This window comes from Bidens hawaiensis, unplaced genomic scaffold, assembly GCF_021521415.1.
Source record: "Bidens hawaiensis isolate Kalapana, Puna unplaced genomic scaffold, B.hawaiensis_p1.1 tig00013425_1, whole genome shotgun sequence".
Taxonomy (NCBI): Eukaryota; Viridiplantae; Streptophyta; class Magnoliopsida; order Asterales; family Asteraceae; genus Bidens; species Bidens hawaiensis.
In genome coordinates this window covers 277,358-300,633 of record NW_027492137.1, presented here as the reverse complement: position 1 = coordinate 300,633, position 23,276 = coordinate 277,358, and the positions used below count along the sequence as shown (strand labels likewise).

Genomic DNA, 23,276 nt, shown 5'->3' with positions numbered 1-23,276 from the left:
GTCAAGGGGGAGTGTTATGAACCATTATTATTAGAGTGACTCTCCACATGCATAACCACCATCTATTCATTATCATTGTATTAATGTATAAGTCCTTATATAAAGGCATCTTGTATCTGGTTATACATATCAATAAGATCAATCTTCTTTCACTTTATTCTCTTTATTATATATATGTAATATGTATATGGATCTTTGATAAATGTGCATGTTGGTTGCTATTAGGATGTTGTTTCACAACAGAATCCAAATTCTATAAATTATGTGATTTTATGCAAAGGTAGAATTACCTATTTGAAATATACAGTCACAACATTAGGTTTGCCAAACTCACTACTATTATTGCAAGATGTATATTAGAACTTGATCACTAATAAAAGAATATATATATTTTTTATAAACATGAAACACAACATGAATGCCAAAGCCAAAAAAGCAAAGAAAACATCAGAGACCAAAAACATGGTTAGATTATTCTAATAAATAATTTGGCCCTTTTGTAACTAAAGCAATTTACACCACCCGAAAACACGCATCTTCTACTCGATGACCCTGCAGTTAACACCAAAACATATTCACAGATTCTGTTGGCCTTTTAACGGCTCGGTTGACTAACTTTGACCCTACCAAACACTATCATCAAGATTATCTCAGATTCTTGACTGTCATCATAAGTTGCTGTCTCTCCCCTTCAATCTCTGCAAGTTGAAGGCTTAATTGGGTGTAGCGCTCATGCATTTCATTCAACTCGGTTTCCACATTTACATTTTTACCCTTGATCTCCAATATGTCTTTGATCAGCTCATTGATGTCTCTAAAGCTTCTAAAGATTGCTTCTTCATCACTGTGTTGTTTAAGGAAAGAACTGCAAAAACATAAAAGATTATCATGTTTGACGAGTGTTCTATCCGAATGACAAAGTTACCATTTTGACCCTTATGGCTACTACCTTTGGAATTGAATGTTTGATTTGTTCTTCATCATAAGTGCTCCAGCAAGCTCGATTTCCAAAGCAAGAACCCTCCCTAATGTGTTTCCATCTCCCGTGAAATCTTTAAATCTTGGGTACATACCCTCGAGTTCTTCATTCGCCTTTAATAACAAACTAATGATTAGAACTATAATTTCTAGTGTCCATGTTAAATTGGCCGTTTTCGCGGGTCGAACACGAAATCGTGTAAGACACATGGACATGAACATGACACGAGTTTCGTGGGTTGACATGAACACGACACCGTTAATCTATTTAGTGTTCTGTTTTTAGCATATAAATACACTAAAATTATAGACTTTGACCAAAAATGCAAATGCAATTACGTAAAACATGACATTTATTTCACTTTATCTTTTACATTTAAGTAATCAAACATATACTTTTTAAAATGTTTAAAAATAAACAGGTTAAACAGGTCAACCAAATCTTGTTAGACACATGAACCAGACTACGACAAGAGTTTTATCGTCGGTTGACATGAAATGACTCGTTTGATCTGAATTTATTTATTTTAGCTTTCGCCATATCGGCACTTTAAAATTACAGGCTTACAACCAAAAATGTATATTTATATAAAATTATTACGTATAAACCATAAAACTGACAATTATTTCTCTTTCGTTTTTTACATTTGGCATAATAAAACATATTTTTTAAGTTGTATAAAAACAAACGGGTACCCGAACATGGCTCATTGAGCTAAATGAGTTCATGGGGTTCGACCCAAAACTGACCGGCCCGTTTAGAATAAGCCCAAACCCACGGATTTGGTGTTAGATTCGCGCCGTGTCAAAAATTCACTATTTCACTCCTAGTTTTATGTATATTGAAAACCAAAGCTCAAATTACCTTGTGTAGTTGCGTAAGTTCCCTCTGTAAATCTTGAAAACTTGAGTCATAATTCATCAATTTAAGAATCGATCTCTCGTTTTTCATCTTTTCCAACTACATTTCAATAAAAGAAACATTTAGGCTGTTTACCATCCTTATAAAAAGTGATTTATTTTAAACAACAAATAATATCATCATAGCAGGTTATTTACTTTACCTCAATAATCTGTGCCACAATCTTCTCTTTTTCTTCCTTGCAACATTCAAGATTTAACAAAGCACAATCGAGTTCAGCCTGCATCGACTCCAAGTCACCTTCCAATCCCCCGACTTTAAACAACAAATCTTCAATCTTTTTCAAATACGAAGCTTCCGATTTCTTCCGGACCTCAATTTCATCAAGGGCATCTTGTAGCTTAATCAAAATATCATCACCATGCCTTTTGGAAACAAAAAGCTGGTGCTTTAATTCTTGAACTGTTGTTTCACATTGTTCTTTCATAAAAACTAACCTTAAAGATTCTGATGGCTTTTCGGGCTCCTTTTTTTCTTGAACAGGTTTCAAACTTTGTGCATATTTACTCACTTCTGATAATCCTTCTTCCAGAATCAGTGAGTACACATCTAAGTATAATAATCTTTCACAACTTATTTCATAAAGTTGATCATCTTTTGGAGCTAAATTTGGGCAACTTTCAGAAGGAAATGTTTGTTTAACGAGGTTTTGATTGGTCTCAAACATGGAAGAAACCTGGGCAGCTAACAAGTCAAGATTTTTCTGCAATTTGGTAACCGCAATCGAGTAATTTAAACGACCCCTTTCGAGCGCTGATTCTAAAGTCGTTATCTTTTTCTTGAGTTCTGTGTTAGAACAAGTTAAAGCATGTTTTTCTTCAGTTAGTTTCAAGATTTGATTGGTCAAGTCAACTCGTGTGGATTCAGTCTCGGTTTTGTAGGCGGAAATGGCATTGCCACATGTCGAATGCTCGGTTTTTAGGGTCCCAAAGTCTAAGAGGATCTTTTCCAGATTTTCCTCAAGCTCTTTAACCCTTTTGCCAGATTTTAAGATTTGATCTTCCATATCATCACGTACCGATTCGGTTTCAGATTTGTAGATTAAATGCTCGTCTTTTAAGTTTTGAAACTCACCAAAAATCTGGTCTTGTTTTCCCTCAAGCTCTTGAACCTGTTTCTTGAGCTCCAAGTTAAGGCAACCCAAATCATGACTTTCTTTATCAAGTTTTAAGATTTGATTTCTGTGGGTCGAAATCGTGTCACCACACGTCGAATGCTCGTTTTTCAGGGTTTGAAACTCGCTCATAACATCTTTTTGCTTTTCCTCAAGTTCTTGAACCTGTTTCTTGAGCTCCACGTTTACACAACCCAAATCATGTCTTTCTTTTTCAAGACTCAAGATCTGGTTGTTCATATCATTTTGGGTCAAAATCATGTCGCCACATGTCGAATGCTCGTTTTGTAGGCTTTGTAACTCACCCAAAATCTGTTCTTGTTTTTCTTTAAGTTCTTGAACTTGTTTCTTGAGCTCCAAGTTAACACAACCCAAATCATGACTTTCTTTTTCAAGTTCTAAGATTTGGTTGTTTATGTTTTGGTGGGTCAAAATCATGTCGCCACATGTCGAATGATCATTTTGTAGGCTCTTTAACTCAACCAAAATCTGTTCTTGTTTTTCCTCAAGTTCTTGAATCTGTTTCTTGAGCTCCAAATTAACACAACCCGAATCATGTTTTTCTTTTTCAAGTTTTAAAATCTGATTTTTGTGGGTCAAAATAGTGTCGTCACATGTCGAATGCTCGTTTTGTAGGCTTTGATACTCACCCAAAATCTGTTCTTGTTTCTCTTCTAGTTCTTGAACTTGTTTCTTGAGCTCCAAGTTAACACAACCCAAATCTTGTCTTTCCTTTTCAAGTCTCAATATTTGTTTGTTCATGTTTTCATGGGTCAAAATCGTGTCGCCACATGCTGAATGCTCGTTTTGTAGGCTTTGAAACTCACCCAAAATCTGTTCTTGTTTCTCTTCAAGTTCTTGAAGTTGTTTCTTGAGTTCCAAGTTGATACAACCCAAATCATGTTTTTCTTTTTCAAGTTCTAAGATTTGGTTGTTCAAATTTTTGCGGGTCAAAATAATGTCGCCACATGTCGAATGCTCGTTTTGTAGGCTTTGAAACTCACCCAAAATTTTTTCTTGTTTTTCTTCAAGTTCTTGAACCCGTTTCTTGAGCTCCAAGTTAACACAACCTAAGTCATGTCTTTCCTTTTCAAGTTTCAAGATTCGGTTGTTCATATTGTTTTGGGTCAAAATCGTGTCGCCACATGTTGAATGCTCGTTTTGTAGGCTTGTTAACTCACCTAGTATCTCTTCACGGTTCTTCTCAAGCTCTTGCACGAGTGCTTCTGCAATCTTTACCCTTTTGTCAAGTTGTTCTTGAACACAATCCAAATCATGCTTTTCTTTAGCAAACTTTAAGGTTTGATCTTTCATATCACGGTGTATCGATTCGGCCTCGGCTTTCAAGCTCGAGATAGTATCGACACATGCCGAATGCTCGTTTTTAAGGCATCGAAATTCTCCCAATATCTGTTCTCTGTTTTTCTCTACCTCTTGTACAAGTGACTCAGCACTCATAACTCGTTTCTCGAGCTCCCGTTTAACACGCTCCAATTCTTGTTTTTCTTTAGTGAACTTTAACGCTTGGTGTTTCGAATCATGGCGTATTGATTCCGTCTCGTATTTGCAGGTTGAGATAGTGTCGTCACATGTCGAATGCTCATTTTTGAGTCTTTCAAACTCATTGAAGATCCGATCTCGATTTTCCTCAAGTTCTTGAACGAATGCTTCAGCAACCACTACTCGTTTTTCGAGCTCCTCGTTAACACAACATAAAGCAAGTCTTTCTTTCTCAAATTTCAAAATTTGATCTTTCATGCAAAGACGTATCGACTCAGTGTCAGATTTGCAAGTTGCATGTTCATATCTAAGCTTCTGAAACTCTACAAGAATCCGGTCCCGGTTTTCTTCAAGCTCCTGCACGAGTGACTCGTAATAACACTCCATTTCATTCATCTTCTTAACAAGATTCCCCCTTTCGGCTTTTGCTTCGTTTAATTGACATAAAAGTTCCAAACTTTGACTTTGACTGTCTCCCAAGTCAACAACTCCTGTAACTCCCGTTCCCTTTTCAAGATTCTGCACAATACCAAGAATCATTTCCAAATCCGAGTTTAGAAAGCTTATATCGGACTCACGGAACATAAGAATCTTTTTTTGGAGCTCGCGTATTCGACCCTCAGCAAGAAAAAGTCCTTTGACCCGTTGACTTTGTGTTTTATCCATAAATTGTGACCTTAATTTTATTTCACTTAACTGTTGTAACTCATCTTTGAACTTCGAGCATTCTGATTTGAGCATCATAACCTCTCTTTCTAGTTTTAGGCCCGAAGAGATCTCGTTTGTTAGATGTTGTGTGATCTTTTGAGTTTCAATATTCATTCCGTTAGCATGATTATGCAACACGTTAAATTCTTGTTTAAGATCAAAGATGAAAGATTCAGCCATTTGCAAGCTATTACTGAGTCTTTGATTCTCTTCAAGAGCAATTGCTAAGTTGTTTGAGTAATCTGTGTTGTCTGTTGACTGACTATGGGATGGCCCGTTTAAGTCCCGGGATTCAGCATTATAAACTTCTGAGTTGTTACACGGGCCGTTATCTTCAACGGGTGAATCTGAAAAATCTTGATCCGTACCCGTTTCTTCCATAATTGGTATAAGTTCTTTAGATGCTGATCTGAAATGTGTTCTTGTATTAACCTATTTAAAGGCCAAAAAAAGACAATTAGTGGTTGCGATATAAGTGATTGCATGTTGTAATAAACAGGTGTTTGAATGTGCTCTATGAAAGTAGTATGGCATTTTTTAACGAAGAAAAAAAATGAAAATTCTCTTAATATTAAAATTCTTGTTTGGCTTGTTTACAGGTAAACCTCAAATTGTAATATATATAAATTGTAACTTAAAATTATAACCCAAATTTAATATATATATACATACATACACATCATGAATTCTAAAGCATATAAATTCCGCATTATGTGTATGCTACAAATACTATTTTGAGTTTTTATTTATACTCACGTATAGAATATAAAAAAAAAATCAATTTTTTAAATAAACAAGCCGGTTTGAGCCACAAGCTAGCTCGAGTTTTTAACGAGCTCAGCTTGAGCTTAACATTTCAGCTTGTTAAGATAAACGAGCCGAGCCCACCCTGGTTCAGCTTGGCACATTTACAGCTCTAGCTGGAAAGACAATCAAACCTTATTTTCATGATAATCAGAGATCCGCAACTCCGAAGGTGATGATGTGGCGGTGCTAGGTTCCACTTCTCGGCTATAATTGCTGCTGCTTTGCAACCCCCTATCAAACTGCTGTTCAAATTCTCTGTGTGAAGAAAATGTTTGAATTTGGTCAAACGTCTTAAATTCCATTCAACGAAGTAAAGAAAAAAAAAAGATTCTAGACCCATATCTTTGTATAGGTTTACTTATTATGACATAATTAAACATATAAAATTTCTGAAGAATGAAATGTTTAAGTTTTCAAGATGCCATACCTGAATCCAGTTTTAGCTGTCAGCAACTGAACTGTAACCTGACACCAAAAAGATTATATGAAACATAGGTGTTTGATCTAAAAGACTCTTAATTAAATATCTTGATCGTCTATTTAAAATGAATATTTTATCCAAACATTCTTGAGTTTTCATCTAAAAAATCAATGTCCCAAACTAATACTGCTCGGTTTGGCCTAATCTAAATGGGTTCAGGTCAAACCCCCTTACGTGTTTCGCTAAACGAGTTGTGTTTGGGTCGACCTAACGGTTGATCTGTTTAACTCGCTTAACTTTATACTTTAAAAAAAAATTTGTATTATGTCAACAGAACATAAAATGTATGGGTATACTATGCCAAAATATAAAAAATGAAATGAGCATCAAGTTTTCTACTTTAAAAGTAAATACTTTACATCATAGTTATTAAAAGCGTGCGCTTTTTGCGCTTAAGTGCATTTAAAGCGCCAAGCGCATTAATTGCGACTAGCATGCAGCAGATATTTAATGCGCAGTGTTATTTTCCCAAACCTCCCCATGCGTATTAAATTCTCTTTAATAATCTATTTATATTCTCTAGGAGTCCCCTAAGGCCCTAACACTCCACTATTTATGGGGTTCCATAATCAATATTATATCACACAAAATAATCAAGAAACTAAGAATTAATGGTTAGTTTTGTTCTTATTTCCCTATTTTCGGATTTCTTTCTTTCTTTACTATGCATTTTTTATTCTTTGTTTCTTATAATCTTATGATAACTTTAATATTGTTTCAGCAAATGGCTTCTTCTCAGTTTAATGTTGCAACCTCCCAACTTTAATATTGGTTTTTCTATGTTTTGGTTTTTCGTTTTTCTAATTATTATGATGTACTTGGTACTACTTAATGTTTTGAATTTTGGTTTTTGGTTGTTATATAAACTATTTGAAGAATGAATGTATTTGTTCTTCATAAGATGTTCTATTTAAGTTAATTTTTTTTTATTTTTAATGTGCGCTTTTTTTTTAAAAAACCGGGCGCTTTTTTTGGGCTTATCGCCTGGGAGCTAGACCCAGCCTCAACGCTTTCGAGCGCTTATCGCATTTGATAACTATGCTTTACATACATTTGTATTTCTGGTCGTAATAATTTTAAACTATTAATATGCAAACAAATAAAATAAATTTCAGGTTAAACAGGTTTTATTCGTGTCAAACTGGAAAAACTCGTGTCGTGTTCAAGTTCATGTGTCAGGCACGACTTTCAAGTTTGTGTCAAATTTTCACTTTGTTTCGGTTCAACCAGCCAACCCGCAAAATGACCCATTTAATCAAAATTATCCCTGAAAATGAAATTATAAAAGAATATTCCTCACATGCAAAATAGTTCCTTGGTCCGATCCATGAAGAGGTAAAGAAATAATAAACGGGTTTAACGCATCCGCATAATCCGCAAGATTAATAGTAGCCTCACCAAGTATGCTCGCGTGTGAAGAACCCTAAAAGATGAAAACAGCCTTATTTAACAAACAACACTTCAAAACAGTAAACTGATTTCAGCATAACCAAAGTCTACCATCCCCACAATGAGGTTATATAACTTGTCATCATATCGCTTGTTTCTAGAATCTACTAGAAGCCTTGTAGTTTCATAAATAGGATCCGCCCACTTGCACGTTCCGTTTCTCACATTCGCTTTGGACGTTTTTGCAGTTATCTTTCCCGATTCGGTAGGTATGAAGCAAACAAATAATTTATCCCATCCACCTTGTGGAATCTAGTATAATTCAAGAAAACATATAATAAGATGGCTTCAGCTGTATAATAATCGTATTTGTTAATTGAAAAGAGTAAAAATTAAAAGAGGAAGTACATTTGTAGCATGAAATTGTAGCCGGAAAACGACTTTGACTTTAGTTTTCTCAAGCTTCCACTTGGTAGTTCTCAACATTACTGCAAAACCATGAACTGCAAATTCGTGGGGTCCACCAGTTATTATATCAAGATTGCTGCAAAAACAAAAGGCCCATATTGGATAAGTGGTTAATTTTAGGCATGAAAACGAACAGAACGTTTAGCAAACCATTTGGCGGGAAGTTTGTTTGGCCTTATGATTGTTTAATTAATAAATGAACGAACATGAACAAAAAATTCTGTTTATTTAGTTAACAAACAAACATGAACACATGTCTCGTTAGTTTGTGAAGGTACGTTTATTTAAGTTAGTTTATGTTCGTTAGTTTACGTTTATTTAAGTTTGTTTGATTATATACTCATTAGACGGTTTTAGTTCCATTACATTTAGTCTAGTATTATGAAATTTAAATATCACTGACTACAACTTTGGTTTAGTTATAAATTTTAGCCAAACAGACATTTACTTTTAATTGTTGTTCGCTCAATTATGTTCATTCATTTATGTTCCTTCGTTTGTGTTTCTTTACGCTCGTGAACTGTTTGTTTATACTGTTAACAAACGAACATAAACATCTTCATTTACTTAATGAATGAACACAAACAAGAAAACTCAGTTAGTCAAATTGTTAGTGTTCGATCGCTTGTTTGGTTAAGTTAAACGAACGAACATAAATATGCCTCGTTCATGTCCGTTCGGGTCGTTTACAAGCCTAGCTAGTTTTAATTCATTTAATCAAAGACCGATTTTTTGTTATAAAAGAATATATAGTTAAATTGATTTTTTTTATTTAATCTTATGTGATCATCAAAATCGCATAAACACTCCCTCGTATATATATTCTTTAAAGCATTGGTTATATTAAAAGTATAGATCAATCACCGTCACAACAAAAAGACTACTTGGTGTAGATTTAAGAAAGTATTAAATTAGTTAAATGTCTAAAAGGCCCTTAGATAATGAGATAACAAGGGAATCTCTTAAATATAAATCAATAATATCAATGTCAATGATTTATAAATAGAAGAAAGATCTAATTTATAAAACTTAGCTAACAATTATGTTAGAACAAAAATGGATTAGATTTTCATGTGTCAGCATCAATGAAGACAAAGAAAGTTAATCAAATAGCATTTGAATAATACCATCTAAATCAAATTAATCACATCTAAGAATCTAATTAATAAAGTCAATGCTTGAACCAAAGTCAACCCATACCTTCTCCAATTCAACTATGAAGAAGACTCTGGTCTGAAAGACTGAAACCCTAAATACCATGAACAGGAAACTACACATTAAACAAACCAAAATTAAAATTAAAATTAAAAATATAAATAAAAATAAAAATAATAAATTAATATTAATATTAATAACAATCCTTAAAACACCCAAAAAGGAAGAAAGTGATTGCACTCTCAAACTAAAAAAATTTAATAAAAGTAATAATAATAATTAGAATCCTTAAAAACACAAAAGTTGAAAACCCCACTTGAAAAAACCAAGAATTAGGGTCAAATTAACAACAAAAGCCAATAAAAATCAAACCTTTACATCAAATAAAAGAAAACCCACTTCAAGAAACCATATTCCCAAGTGGGTTTTCAAGGACTAAGCATAAAAATCAAAGATTAATTAAAAAGATTAAGATCAAGCTGAAGAAGCAGATAAACTGTATTACCTGCAAATGCAAGATCTGGGTTAGGAAACTTGCAAGTGAAGCAACATTTGTGGCGTGAAGAAACAGTAACTGGAAATGAAATGGGTGTTGTGAATATTATTATAATTTGTTTAATTTAATTCTAATCAGATGGAATGAAAAGAAAAGAGGAAAGAAAGAGTGTGTAGGAGTGGACAAAATGACAGCGTGAAAGCCTTGATTGCAAGTGCACTGTGGTCCTGTATGACTATTATTATTTACTAGGTGTGTATGTGTGGTATGTTTTACATAAATAACTATATTTTATGATTTATTTATAGAATTGTTTGTTTCATTTTATGATTTTATCTTTTGGGTTGTTAAAAGTAATAAATGTGGTTGGTTCCTACATTTACTTTATTTATTTATTACAAAAATAATGCTTTGGATTTGTTTTATTTTTTATTTTTAGGCCCTATAAAATGACAAACTATTAGTTTTTAACTTTTTATTGATTTTTTTTATTAGTGTGATTGTTATTGTCATATATCTTAGAAACACCTGTAAAACGTTTCACTTGATGAGATTTGTGTTTTATGTTCGGTTTTTCAACGAAAAAACTACACACAAACATAAGTGCACACAACAACTTGGAGTCATTTTATTGTGCTAAAACCTCGTCACCCTCACCCTTGTGTCAATGTCGCCACCAAACGATAAATTATCTTTGTGTGTATCCTAGAAAACCTAAACCTAGACTTTGTTTTAGAATTATGAGCAAATATCATTTTTTTCTTATGTAGATGGTCTAAGATCAACCATCAACCACTTTTAGTAAAGTCTTATCATTTGATATTTAGGGTCTATTTGGTATGTGGTAATGGAATGAAAGAGGGAATGAAATTGGTAAAAGAATGAAATGAACAAAGGAATAAAATAAATCATTATTATTCCATTGTCTTGTTTGGTTACCACATAAGAATGAAATAAATCATCACTTTATTATTATTTTTTATTATATAGTGAATTATTCAATCATAATATTTTTTCGTGAATTAATAAAACGGTAATACAATAATGCGATATAGTAATAAAAATATAATAATAATCATAATTTTATAATATTTTTACCATAATAAAATAGTGATGATGATAAAATAACAATAATAACTGTAGGGAGTAATAATAATAATAATAATTAAGTAATTAATTATTATTATTGATCATTTTCTATTTCATTTCTAGAAGGAAAGAAAGAAAAACCACATTTTATTAAGAAATGAAAAATTTTATATATGGAAGGAATTGCATTCTTTAGGAATGATTCATTCCATTGATGAATGACAACCAAACATATTTTATTTCATTCATTTGGAATGATCCATTTCATTCCGCCTATCATTACTTCATATCAAACACTACCTTATGGCACGTTGTTTCACATAATGGAATTGGAATTTGCATATGATTTGGAATTAAAATGAATTGGATTTTGAATCTTAACATTCCAATAGGAATTGAATTTGGAGGGAATTGAAATCCAATTACATTCTTTAATGCGTTCGTTTGATAAATGAATAAGAATCAGGCTTTTTTTTAACAATGATAACAGCGAAAACATTTTAGTTATTTTAGATTTTTTGTTTTTTATTTATATTTTGTTTGATGATTTTTTTTTATTATTTTTTATGAATTTTTATTATGAGTTTTTTATTAAGATAAAAAATCTCTCAAAAAAATATTCAAAAATAATAATAAAAAATTCATAACTCAAAATATAAATTAAAAACAAAAAAAATAAAAAAAATAAAATGTTTTATTCGTTGCCCTCGTTAAAAAAAAACTTGAGAAAAGATTCTAATGAATTTTTTTAAATTCCTTCACATTTCGGAAGGATTTGGAATTCCTTAATTTAAAGGAATTTGAAGAAATTGAATTCCAATTCCAATTTCAGTTCTTTGAACCGAACACACCAAAATGAAATTAATATTCCAATTCCAACAAAACGAACACGCCATGTCATGGGATTTTAATTCCAATTCCTTTAAATTTCCACGAATTCTGTAAAATGAACGCGCCCTTAATAGTTGGTGCATGAAGAGGATGTCACAATATGCTAGATGATGTGTTTAGATTCTTGCGAGTTTTATAGACCTTCTTTAGATTCACCGCTTATCAATAAATTATTTGGTAAATGACCGTATAAAACACAATGGTTCATAATGGTTCGGTGGATTAAACTAATCCAGCACATGTGCACTTCTTGATCGACATCAAGAGTTTTTGATCTTTAAAAACATCACTCTAACCCTGAAAGGTCCCCACTACACCATTTCGATTGTAAAGTACTTATCTTCTTGTCTCATTAGGCTTGGGAATGATCATCTGTATCTTCTTCACTCATCACTTTACAAATTTTACCATGATATTATATGGACCACCACTCACTACTATGATGTATATTAAACGAACTTGCTCACCAATAAAAGAATATTTATGTATATTTTTTTATAAACATGAATCACAACATGAATACCAAAGCCAAAAGGCAAAGAAAACATCAAAGACCAAAAACATTGTTAGATCATTCTAATATACAATTTTACTCTTTTGTAACTAAACCCATTTACACCACCCTGCATCTAATAAACAATGGTGGCGGAGACACAATGGTTAAGGAGGTGTTGCTATCGTCAATGGTGGTGACGGCCACAAAGTAGGTGGTGTCGGTCAGGGGTGCACGCATTGCCAATAGTGGTGGTGGTGCAAACATTAGTGTAACTCCAATAACTTCATAGTCTATGATCTTTTTCTCACTTAAATGTCTCACAAAGTCGAACTCCCTTGGTATATTTCAATTGCCTTAAAATTTACAAATTTTAGTTCCTCTAAAAACAAATCCTTGAACCATACACAACCTATGACTTAAAAAGGTTTTATACGTGTGGAGGACCCAAGATTTTTTTTCATGAGCGGTTAACCAAATTTTTTTGGAGACACCGGAATTTTAGTTCATAAATAACACTTTTCTGTTGTGGAGGAGATTGCCCCCATTCTTGCAATGCTTGTATGACAATACACTATACTAAATTTTTGGAGTTGAGAACCAGACATAAAAAAAAGATGGAAATTTTTAGGCTTCTAGAGAGTGAGACACTTGTTGAGAAAAGGCCAAATATATATATTTTTTTGTTTTTTGATTTTTTTTACTAGAATCTATCAGGTATGAATATAGAATGAGTTATAAGCTTTAATTTCATAAACTAACAAAATCATCATCTCTAAATTTGAAGACATAGTGAATCTGAAAATGTTAATAACCTTTCAACTGATTAAACTGTACAACTGGTAAAGTTGTAGATTATATGGGCCAAAATGATGTTACAATAACCATATAGGCTCCCAAAAATAAATTCCAACTACTAAAGTTGGATTAGGTGATTACCAAACTAAGATTTGACAATTTTCATAATTGGGTTAGGATCAAAATAAGTTTACAATGATGCCTATAGATAAAACTGACTAAAACTATACCTTGAGACATAGAATTATAGTTTTAAGATAGTGCACACGTGTACTTCATGTAGATGCAACTGATAACATAGGCCAAACCTATCATTATACAAACCAACATTAATCCAGACTACACTCACCCTACCATCCGGCCCAGCGATAGCTCATACGAAAGTGGTCAACTAGTTGGACCAGCACTAGTCTGGAGAAAGCGTATTTCTTCGCTTGGACAAAAGGTGGTCCGTTACAAAGATAAAGACATTGCATAATGCATCATACATTGAATATAACCTAGCAAAAATAGAGGGAAAAAATCTCGTTATGTGCTTGTTATAGTGCCCTGTTTGATAAGTACTCATATCCAGAATGAGATCAATTCCCATGATGAACCATTTGCATAATGTATGTATTATAAAAGTTGTACCTTTTTAACCATTTCAACAAAAACAGTTTTTCCGCTTGACAATACATTACGAGTGCTCAAATCAAAATCCAACACGAAACCATAACTCCAATTGTGAGATCAAGTTACAAAAACTAAACTTGTCACTAAAAAACCTACAAAATCCTGCACCCAAATCTGGGAGTTTGATAAGATACGCGTACAAATTTTGACATAAAAAAATGCTCAAATAAAGCATTCGGCTTTTGATTTCGATCACTTTCTGACATTTTGTAAACCATTTTCACCTTCAGTCATAAAACTGATCCAATAATGTATCGTTGTTTCCTTATGAGGTTTTCTCAAGAATCACACACCAATTAGACTTGTCATAAAACCGATCCACAATAAATGCATTCTTCATACCAGAAACCAACCTAATAAAAAGAACACAGCTTGTCAATAAATTTTTAAATTTGAAACAATATGAGTCAAAACGGAGCTATACTAGAGGGCGATAGGAAGTGCAACTTGAAAGTGATTAATTAAGGGGTGCAAACAAGCCGAGCCGCTCGGGGGCTACTCGAGATTGGCTCGTAAAAAAACTCAATCGAGCCGAGCTTAAACGACCTCCACCTTCACTTATCGGATTTGAGCCAGCTCGCGAGCCTAAGCAAGCCTATTATTTATATAAAATTTATTTTATTATATATATAGTTATAAATGTATTAAATTAATTATTAATTATTAAATAGTGAACAAGGCGAGCTCAAGCTTGAAACCTAGAGCATGTTTGGGATTGAGTTTGAAAAATGATTATTGGCTTATTAGTGTTTTCAAAAAGCAAAAAAGTTAAAATGTGTTTGGCAATGACAAATATCTTTCTTATTTTAGCTTTTTAAAATGTTCAAAAAGCAGTTGTCCAAAAGCCTCAAATACTGGCTTCTCAAAATGGCTTTTTGAAAAAGCCAATAAGCTAATAAGCATTTTTCAAACTCAATCCCAAACATGCTCTTAGTCATGAGCCAAGCTCAATAAAGCTCCAAATAGCCAAACTCGAGCTCAAGCTATGTGTAAGTTAAACGAGACCAGCTCGAGGCCAGTCGAGCTCAGGCTCGGTTCGTTTGCACCCCTAGTGATTTTTATGACCCGCCAAAATCAAGATTTGGTATTAAGACGATTTTGTATCAAAAGTAAAGAGATCAAAGTTTGTTTAATTTGGCCCGTCAAAAATCACGACTTGATATCAAGACAATATTTGATCAAAAGTAAAAGGTCAATAGATCACTTGTATACGACTTTAAATAACACGATTCAGTAATATTATAACCCGTCAATAATAAAGATACGGAATTAAAACAATATTTGATCAAAGTAAAGGTTTGTAACTTGTAAGATCACGTGTATACGGCTCTAAAGATCAAGATTTGGTATAACTATGACCCTAAAGATTAGTTCTTTTATAGCAACTACATACCGTCTTCTAATAGTAATCGGTATGAGCATCTAAACACTCTATCAGGCCAAAAATCTAATGTCTTGAAGCAATCTTTACACTAAGGTGCTGTTTGTTTTTGAAGACAAAAATTGTCCGTAATCTGATTTCATCTGATTTAATGTATGCAACTGAAGATGTGTTTTGAAGGTCTGCAATCTGAAAATATAATACTGTTTGTTTTATAAACTGGATATTGTCTGCATAAGCTGAAAATTAGTTATCTATAATATATATTAATATTACAGTAGATAAAAGTCATTTAACGTTTGGACTGCTAAAATAATTGGTAGTGGTGTACGAACTATGAAAGTGGGTGGTGGTAGACGATTGCGGTAGGCGGGGAACAGTGGGTGGTGATGATGGACGGTTGTGGTGGACGGTGGTGGGTGGTGGACGGTGATGGTGCCGACAATGGGTGGTGGTGGTGGTGGTGGTGATGAACGGTGGTGGTGGTGGTGGACTATGGTGGTGTTGTATGTTGTGGCGGGTGGTGGTGGTGGTGGATGGTGGTGGTAGTGGACGGTGGTTGTGGCCGACGGGGGTGGTGGTGATGGACGGTGGTTGTGTCCGACGGGGGTGGTGGTGATGGACGGTGGTGGTGGTGGGTGGTTGACGGTGGTGGTGGTGAGTGGTTGACGGTGGTGGTGGCGGACGGTGGGTGGTGGTGGTGGCGGACGGTGGGTGGTGGTGGGTGGTGGTGGCGGCGGACGGTGGGTGGTGGTGGACGGTGGTGGTGGTGGTGGACGGTGGATGGTGGTGGTGGTGATGGCGGACGGTGGGTGGTGATGGTGTTGGACGGTGTTGGTATAATGTTAAGAAGTGTGAAGATTGTGATATTAGCTTATTTTTTAAGACCATAAAAGCAGTTTTCAGATTTTTTTTTTTTAAAAACAAACTATCTTCAAGAGCTTATGTCTGCACGCCCGCAGACATAGGCTCCTTGAAGCCCTTATAAGCAAAAACAAACACAACCTAACAAACATTCCATAATCAATGAAAACCTCAACCTAATATCTAAACTACACAACTATCTGTATCAATAGCCAAATATTAACAAACACTAACGCATGAATAAAAATATTACCTTTCAAGTTCACCTTCACCAAACACATGATAATATCTATCATACACGATCGCGCCTTTCACATCATCTTTCCTCGCAAGCCCATTTTCAACCGCCCCAACCGAAGCCCCACTCACTTCCGCCCGATGATAAGGCAAATGCCAAGGCACAAAATACTCTTGCTGCTTATCATCTTCAACTTCTTGTCGACTCACATCATCAAAATCATTAATTTCTTTAACCTCAGTTTCAGGAATACTTTCCAACGTAACCCCAGACGAGCTACGAACCCGTGGACTACCCGGACTCCCGGGCCCAATCCACTCTTCCAAATACTTCCGCGTAAGCGGGGTCCACTTATTAAGCAAAGTTCCATCTTCCTGCTCAACCGCCCACACGGTAATCAAAACATGGCCACCAATTTTCACAACCCTAACCAACTCATCAATAGCTTTCCTCCTCCTAAGCTCAGTACTCAAATGATGCAAAACCGCAATCGAAATGGCGGCATCACCGTACCCGCTCTGGTACGGCAAATTAACCACGTCGGCAACCAAAACCTCATGACCTCTGTCACTACAAATCTGAATCAACGGTGCACTTATATCACAACCAATAAAGAAACAATCAGGGTTTAGCCCTAAATACTTGCCATTACCACACCCAGCATCAAGAACAACAGACCCGGGCTGCAAATTGTTCAAAAAGGTTGAAACTTTAGGCCATTTGGCGAACCGGGTTGCACTAAAATGAGGTGCGATTGCATCGTAGACACGATGGACGTATTTTTTTTCGATTTCTGGGGTTGATTGGACGCTTGAAGACGAACAATTTGTGGGTTTCTTGGTTTTGATTTCTTTCATTGGACGTGTGGTGGTGAAATTGAAATTGAAATTGAAGGTTGATTGGTTGTTGTTATGAGGAATTGAAGATGGGTATTGAAGGGTTTTAGATCGGGTTAGGGTTTTGAGCATCAATTCGATTAGCCGTCAGATTGATTGGTGTTTGACGATGGTTGAAGTTAGTTAAACCCTAGTGTTCGTCGGCGCAAAGTCGTCCGTCGTGTCTCACTATTACATACCAATTTTATTTATTTTGTATTTTTTTTATTATTTTTTTTAACGACCAACTATTTATTTTGTATTAAAGTTTATTTTTGCTGGTGTATAATTATAGTCGTAATTATGGGTGTTAATCGTGACGGGTTAGCGGTTGCAAGTTGACGTGCTGAACTAACTCATTGTTATTTGTGTTAAACTGACAAAAATTTCAATCTTAATCTGAATAAACGAAAATTCAGATTGACTAAAAAACAACTCGTTTAATCATCTATCACAAAAAAAAAATAATTTTTATTAAAACAAAATGGGTATAACTTAGAGTGGTAGAGGAAATGATTAGGATTTATTTTTTTATATAGGTATATTAAAAATCTTAAAATGGGATTGGTAAATAGAGAAGGTTATTTTGAAGAGGTAGGTCCCAGCAGAGACCAGTTGGTCCCGCAAGACTCACCTTGAACGGGGACGTCTGCGCAAAGGCCATCTGCTCCCGCAGGACCCACCATGCTCATAGAATCTTACGCGCAGTACGCAAGCTGTACACGCAGGGAAAGCCTCCCAATGGTGAAGTACCCCGCCTGTTCCCGCAGTTGCGGATACAAGCCATCAGGGAAGGCTACCCGCAGACAGCAGGGCTACACGCACAAGACACTAGCTACTTCAGCAGTCACGTGAAGGCATGAGCAAGGCGGGAACAATCCCGCCCAAATGAGCCAGTCTGATTCTGAAAGATCTTTTGTACCATACCTACCAAGGTATGGATAGGACAGACGATCTGACCAGAACAGCCCATGAGCCAATCACAGGGTGACAGCTCACCGACAACAGTGCGAGGAGGAGCACCCTCTAGTACTGTTTGTCACTATTAGCCGCTGCCTACTCACCAACCCTTACTGTGGAGCATGCGCAGCCTACAGTTGGTGGAATAGTGTTACTGTTGGCCGTAACCTATTCACCAACCAGCATGGCCTGCGTACAATCCACAGTCAGTGGGACGTGCATAGTCTACAGTTGGTGGAATAGTGCAGCCGACTTTGTTACTGTTGGCCGTAACCTACCCACCAACCAGTATGGCCTGTGCGTAATCCACTGTTGGTTGAACAGGAATACTATTCAGCCGGCTGTACCTTCTAGAAAACCTACCTTCGGCTATAAATACTCCAACATCTTGGAATGGTAAGATCATCTGCTATCCAGTTATCTAGCAATCTCTTAATATACACTTATATTCAGAGCAACCTAGTCTGATTCTCACGCCGGAGGGTGGTCACAAGGAGGAACCCCCCCCTTCTCAGTGACGAGCTTACGGTGTTTGTTTTGCAGGTCTCCTGAAGAACAACCTTCTCAGCTAGACCTCATTCGTGGGAAACATTACTTAACCCCCAGATTATCTATAATCTGTACCGGGTCACTTAGTGTTTCTTCATTGGCGCCATCCGTGCATAAAAGCTAGAACTATTTTAGTTTTCACAATTTCTGAAGAAATGGTTAACGTTACTCCGGTCCAAAGGCCTGTAACTGACCAAGAAACCCCGGTAACCACCCCAGCAACTGGGGGGAACACCGGCGGTTATACAATCCTTACGAACACTACCCCGACTACCCAAGCCGGGGCAAGTGGAGTAAATATTCCATTGGGGTTCACCGATACCCAACTGGAAAAACGAACGAAGGTCCCTCGCCAAACACTAGATCAAGTGAAGGCGTGGGCCGAAGCACGGCAAAGAGAATTCCAAGCCGAATTGGATGAACGCTTGCGTTCAGCTCAACAGGCTGACGAATTCACCAGTACTCGCCAACACCTCAATATGAGCAGTGACTGCGAGTACTCAGAAGACGAGTTGGAGTCTGATACCGACGCGAACCCTCGCCATAAGGCGAAAGGGAAGCGTAAGGACACGGACATCCAACCAAAAAGGAATTTTGGGGAAGCTTTTAAACCAATCGCGGAGAGAAACCCGCGTGACTTCTCCAAAACCTTTAGACCAACTGCCACAAATGCAGGAAGGTCAAAATTCGCAAGAGACATTGCGGAGGCAATCGCCCCGAGAAGTGCCAAACAAATGTCAAACATTGGCACTTATGATGGTCTATCCGACCCAGACGACCATCTGAACAGGTTCATTGCGGGGGCTACCGTCAGCAACTGGACGGAACCCACGTGGTGCTACATGTTCCAGATGACTCTGGTCGGAGCAGCCAGGGCATGGTTCGATCGTTTACCGATCCACCACATATATGACTGGGCGGACTTTCAGAACAAGTTCAGCCAGCACTTCAGCCAACAGAGGAAGTACACTGAAGAGCAGTGGACGATCCTCAACTGCGTGAGAGAGGAGGATGAATCTTTACTAGACTTCATCACTCGCTTCAACTCTAAAAAGCTTAGTCTCGGCAACATAAGTGAGGATCTGGTTCGCGCCGCCTTCATCCAAGGCGCCGAATACCCAGAACTTATCCGCACGTTGACGGGTAAGGATGGCATGCCATCCACATGGGATGCCATCATGACGGCGGCAAAGCGCTTTGCCGAGACGGAAAAGCAACTGGGAAGGGACCTTCCCCAGAGTACGCACCTCTACACGCAGAGGACAAGAGAGAACAATGTCCGGATCGCCCGGCAGAACAAAAAGAGGAGGCTAGGTATTTGGCAGTCAAGGGTAAACTTTGACACCTCATCCAGCTCTCGCCCTCTTGTTGGCGGAAGGGACAACACACACCCTTCAAATCGAAAACACCGGTGGACGCCACTCACAAAGAGCGTCACGGAGATATTTGCCACGGAAAAATTGCCATGGCCCAAAGCCCCATCGATCCGGCAGAAACCTAATGCGGATCAAAGCAAATCCTGTGATTTCCACGGGACAAAGGGTCATGGTACTGAAGAGTGCACATCCTTGAAGGATATTATTGAAACATTTGTTAAGGATGGAAGGCTTGCACATCTCGTGGCATCGATCAGGAAGGGAGGAAGGAATGACAACCGGTACAGAGGTAACGGACGAAAGCCCGTCGACATCAGCATCAACATGGTTCATGGCAAGGTCAGAGGAAGAAAAAGACGGGTGATAGAACCATGCGCGTGGAAGGAAGCTGAGGTGCGCTTCCCGCGAGTGCCAGGAGGCCCCAGCAAAGAAGGCCCCATCGTCATCAGAAGCCAGCTGGGGCACTACATCACCTCCCGCACTCTTGCTGACAACGGCGCTTCGTCGACAGTGATGTACAGGCAGTTCTTTGATAAGCTGGATGATGAAGACAAGGAACGCTTGGAAACGGTCTACGCTTCAATGGAAGGGTTTGATGGCAGTACAGAAACACCCCTGGGTATCCTATCTTTCCCCGTTACTCTTACTGATGGGAATCATTCACGCACAGAAGACGTGGATTTTGTCGTGATGAAAAAGCCACACCACACATACGACATCCTATTCGGAAGAGATGGGATGGCAAGATTCAACGCCGTGGTATCTTCAGTCCACGGCATGATGGGATGGCCAACAGCTGAGGGTGTAGCAATGATCTCTGGCATTCCCCAGGTATGCATTGCATCTGTCTCATCTAAACCCAAACCGAAGAAGGCTAAACCAACCGTCACTGAACCAGAAAAATGGGCCTTCAATGGCAAATACCCCGACCAGGCCGTTACCATTGGACCAACAATTGTTGATCCCACCCGCACCTTACTCAAGCGCTTACTGCAGAAAAACGCTGACATCTTTGCGTGGACACCAGCTGACATGACTGGTGTACCCCGAAGTAAGGCGGAGCATAAGCTCAAATGCGATCCGGCTGTTACGCCAATCGTACAAAAGCGCAGGGTAATGGGGCCTGAACAAACTAACGCGTGTAGAACCCAAGTCAAGGAACTCCTTGACGCAGGCATCGTACGCGTTAGTAGATATCAAACATGGGTTGCAAATCCCGTAATGGTACCGAAGAATGACAAACAATGGCGCATGTGCATAGATTTCAAAGATTTGAACAAAGCATGCCCCAAAGATTGTTATCCGTTACCAGAAATTGATCTCAAAGTGGATTCGTTGGCGCCATTTCGCCTTAAATGCTTCTTGGATGCGTATAAGGGGTACCACCAAATCCACATGGCCATTGATGACCAGGACAAAACCGCATTTCGGACGCCCGATGGTACATTTTGTTATAAAATGATGCCATTCGGACTTAAGAATGCAGGGTCCACGTACCAACGACTAATGGACAAAGAGTTTCATGCCCAAATCGGGAGAAACTTGGAAGTCTATATGGATGATTTGGTCATCAAAAGCCTCGAGCCTGAGGCGATGTTGAAAGACATTGAAGAAACTTTCAACACGCTCCGAAAGATAAACATGAAGCTCAACCCGAGCAAGTGTTCATTTGGGATGGAAGAAGGGAAGTTCTTGGGAGTCATTGTTACTAAAGATGGCTTTAGAGCGAACCCTGAAAAGGTCGAAGCCATTGTTAAAATGGAATCACCTACCACCATCAAACAGGCTCAGACACTGAATGGGCGACTAGTCGCACTTAATCGCTTCTTGGCAAACCATGCGGATAAGTCGTTTCCTTTCGTGTCAACACTGAGAAACTGCCTGAAGAAAACGCACTTCCGCTGGACACCAGAAGCGGAAGCAGCTTTTCAGGAGATTCGGTCACGCCTGATCGAACTTCCAACGCTTACAGCACCACAAGCGGGAGAGGAGTTAATCCTATACCTTTCCGCAACAGATAGAGCAACCGGGGCAGTCTTGCTAGTAGAACGAAAGGGCATCCAGATGCCAATCTATTATGTTAGCCGTGTACTAACAGACGTAGAAACCCGGTACTCTACCCTCGAAAAATTGGTCTTAGCACTTATACACGCTTCACGCAGGTTAAGACGATATTTCCAGGGCCACCCAATCACCATTCTCACCAACTTCAAACTCTCAAATGTTCTAGGCAAACCCGAATTATCGGGACGTCTAGCCAAATGGGCAATTGAATTGGGAGAATATGCAATTAAGTACAAGCCAAGACCAGCCATAAAAGGCCAGGTCTTGGCCGATTTTATTGCAGAAGTCCCCGTTTCGCGGGAAAAAGAGTGCCAGGAGGAGGCTCAACCCTCCCCAGCACAGGACGTCAATGATGTCTGGCGACTCTACACTGATGGAGCAGCCAGTAACGAGGGTTCAGGCGCAGGGTTAAAATTAACCAACCCAGCAGGCCAAGAATATACTTACGCTATTCGGCTGGACTTTCCAAGTACGAATAACGAAGCCGAATATGAAGCATTCTTGGCCGGTTTGAGAATTGCGCGTAAGATGGGAGTGAAAAACTTAGAAGCCCACGTGGATTCCATGCTGGTGGCCAACCAAATAAATGGAACATACACGGCTGTGAATGACACCATGGCCCTGTACCTCGCCCAGGCAAAAACCCTTATGCGTGATTTTAGTGATTGTAAAGTCATACACGTCAAGCGCAGCGAAAACAAATCTGCGGATGCGTTAAGCAAGCTTGCATCACTAGCCTTCACCCACTTGGGAAAGGACATCCGCATTGAACTCCTCGAAGCACCATCAGTCCCGCACAAGGAAATTTGTGTCATCCAGAATACAGAAACATGGATGACACCAATAATAAATTACCTTGCAGCAGGAATACTACCAGAGTCAAAAACACAGGCAAGAAAACTACGCTGTAAAGCACTGAATTATCAACTCGTCAATGACATCCTTTACAGACGTAACTTTCTTGGCCCACTCTTGAGATGCGTGGACAACCAAGATGCCGGCTAC

The 23,276-nt window shown here is 37.7% G+C and overlaps 2 protein-coding genes across 4 annotated transcripts; both read right to left on the bottom strand.

Moving 5' to 3' along the window:
- Positions 1-297: 297 nt before the first annotated feature.
- LOC143544016 (uncharacterized) lies at positions 298-10,114 on the bottom strand. Of its 3 annotated transcripts, none has more exons than XM_077036200.1 (11): positions 10,028-10,114; positions 9,568-9,637; positions 8,308-8,443; positions 8,011-8,211; positions 7,811-7,933; positions 6,457-6,494; positions 6,161-6,284; positions 2,043-5,654; positions 1,844-1,939; positions 950-1,092; positions 298-865 (listed from the first exon to the last, which is right to left on the bottom strand). In XM_077036200.1, exons 3-11 carry the CDS (start codon positions 8,383-8,385, stop codon positions 646-648), a joined length of 4,635 nt encoding a protein of 1,544 aa, XP_076892315.1. In that variant the 5' UTR covers positions 8,386-8,443; positions 9,568-9,637; positions 10,028-10,114; the 3' UTR covers positions 298-645. The 3 variants fall into 3 exon arrangements, with proteins under 3 accessions (XP_076892315.1, XP_076892316.1, XP_076892317.1); XM_077036201.1 differs by having other exon boundaries at positions 9,568-9,608; XM_077036202.1 differs by lacking the exons at positions 9,568-9,637; positions 10,028-10,114 and having other exon boundaries at positions 8,308-8,501.
- A 3,745-nt stretch (positions 10,115-13,859) lies between these two features.
- Positions 13,860-17,540, bottom strand: LOC143543997 (tRNA (carboxymethyluridine(34)-5-O)-methyltransferase-like). The gene is made up of 2 exons (XM_077036185.1): positions 16,463-17,540; positions 13,860-14,317 (listed from the first exon to the last, which is right to left on the bottom strand). Exons 1-2 carry the CDS (start codon positions 17,413-17,415, stop codon positions 14,230-14,232), a joined length of 1,041 nt encoding a protein of 346 aa, XP_076892300.1. The 5' UTR covers positions 17,416-17,540; the 3' UTR covers positions 13,860-14,229.
- Between the last annotated feature and the right edge of the window lie 5,736 nt (positions 17,541-23,276).

What these genes read in the sequence shown, in the direction of transcription:
- LOC143544016 (XM_077036200.1), bottom strand. Translation starts at nt 8,385, where the DNA reads ATGTTGAGAACTACCAAGTGGAAGCTTGAGAAAACTAAAGTCAAAGTC. An exon ending in ACCAAGGAACTATTTTGCAT is followed by an intron (nt 6,495 to 7,810) that starts GTGAGGAATATT and finishes TTTTGGTGTCAG; the next exon opens with GTTACAGTTCAGTTGCTGAC. An exon ending in TCAAACATTCAATTCCAAAG is followed by an intron (nt 866 to 949) that starts GTAGTAGCCATA and finishes ATGTTTTTGCAG; the next exon opens with TTCTTTCCTTAAACAACACA.
- LOC143543997 (XM_077036185.1), bottom strand. Translation starts at nt 17,415, where the DNA reads ATGCTCAAAACCCTAACCCGATCTAAAACCCTTCAATACCCATCTTCA. An exon ending in GGTGAAGGTGAACTTGAAAG is followed by an intron (nt 14,318 to 16,462) that starts GTAATATTTTTA and finishes TCTTTTTATTAG; the next exon opens with GTTGGTTTCTGGTATGAAGA.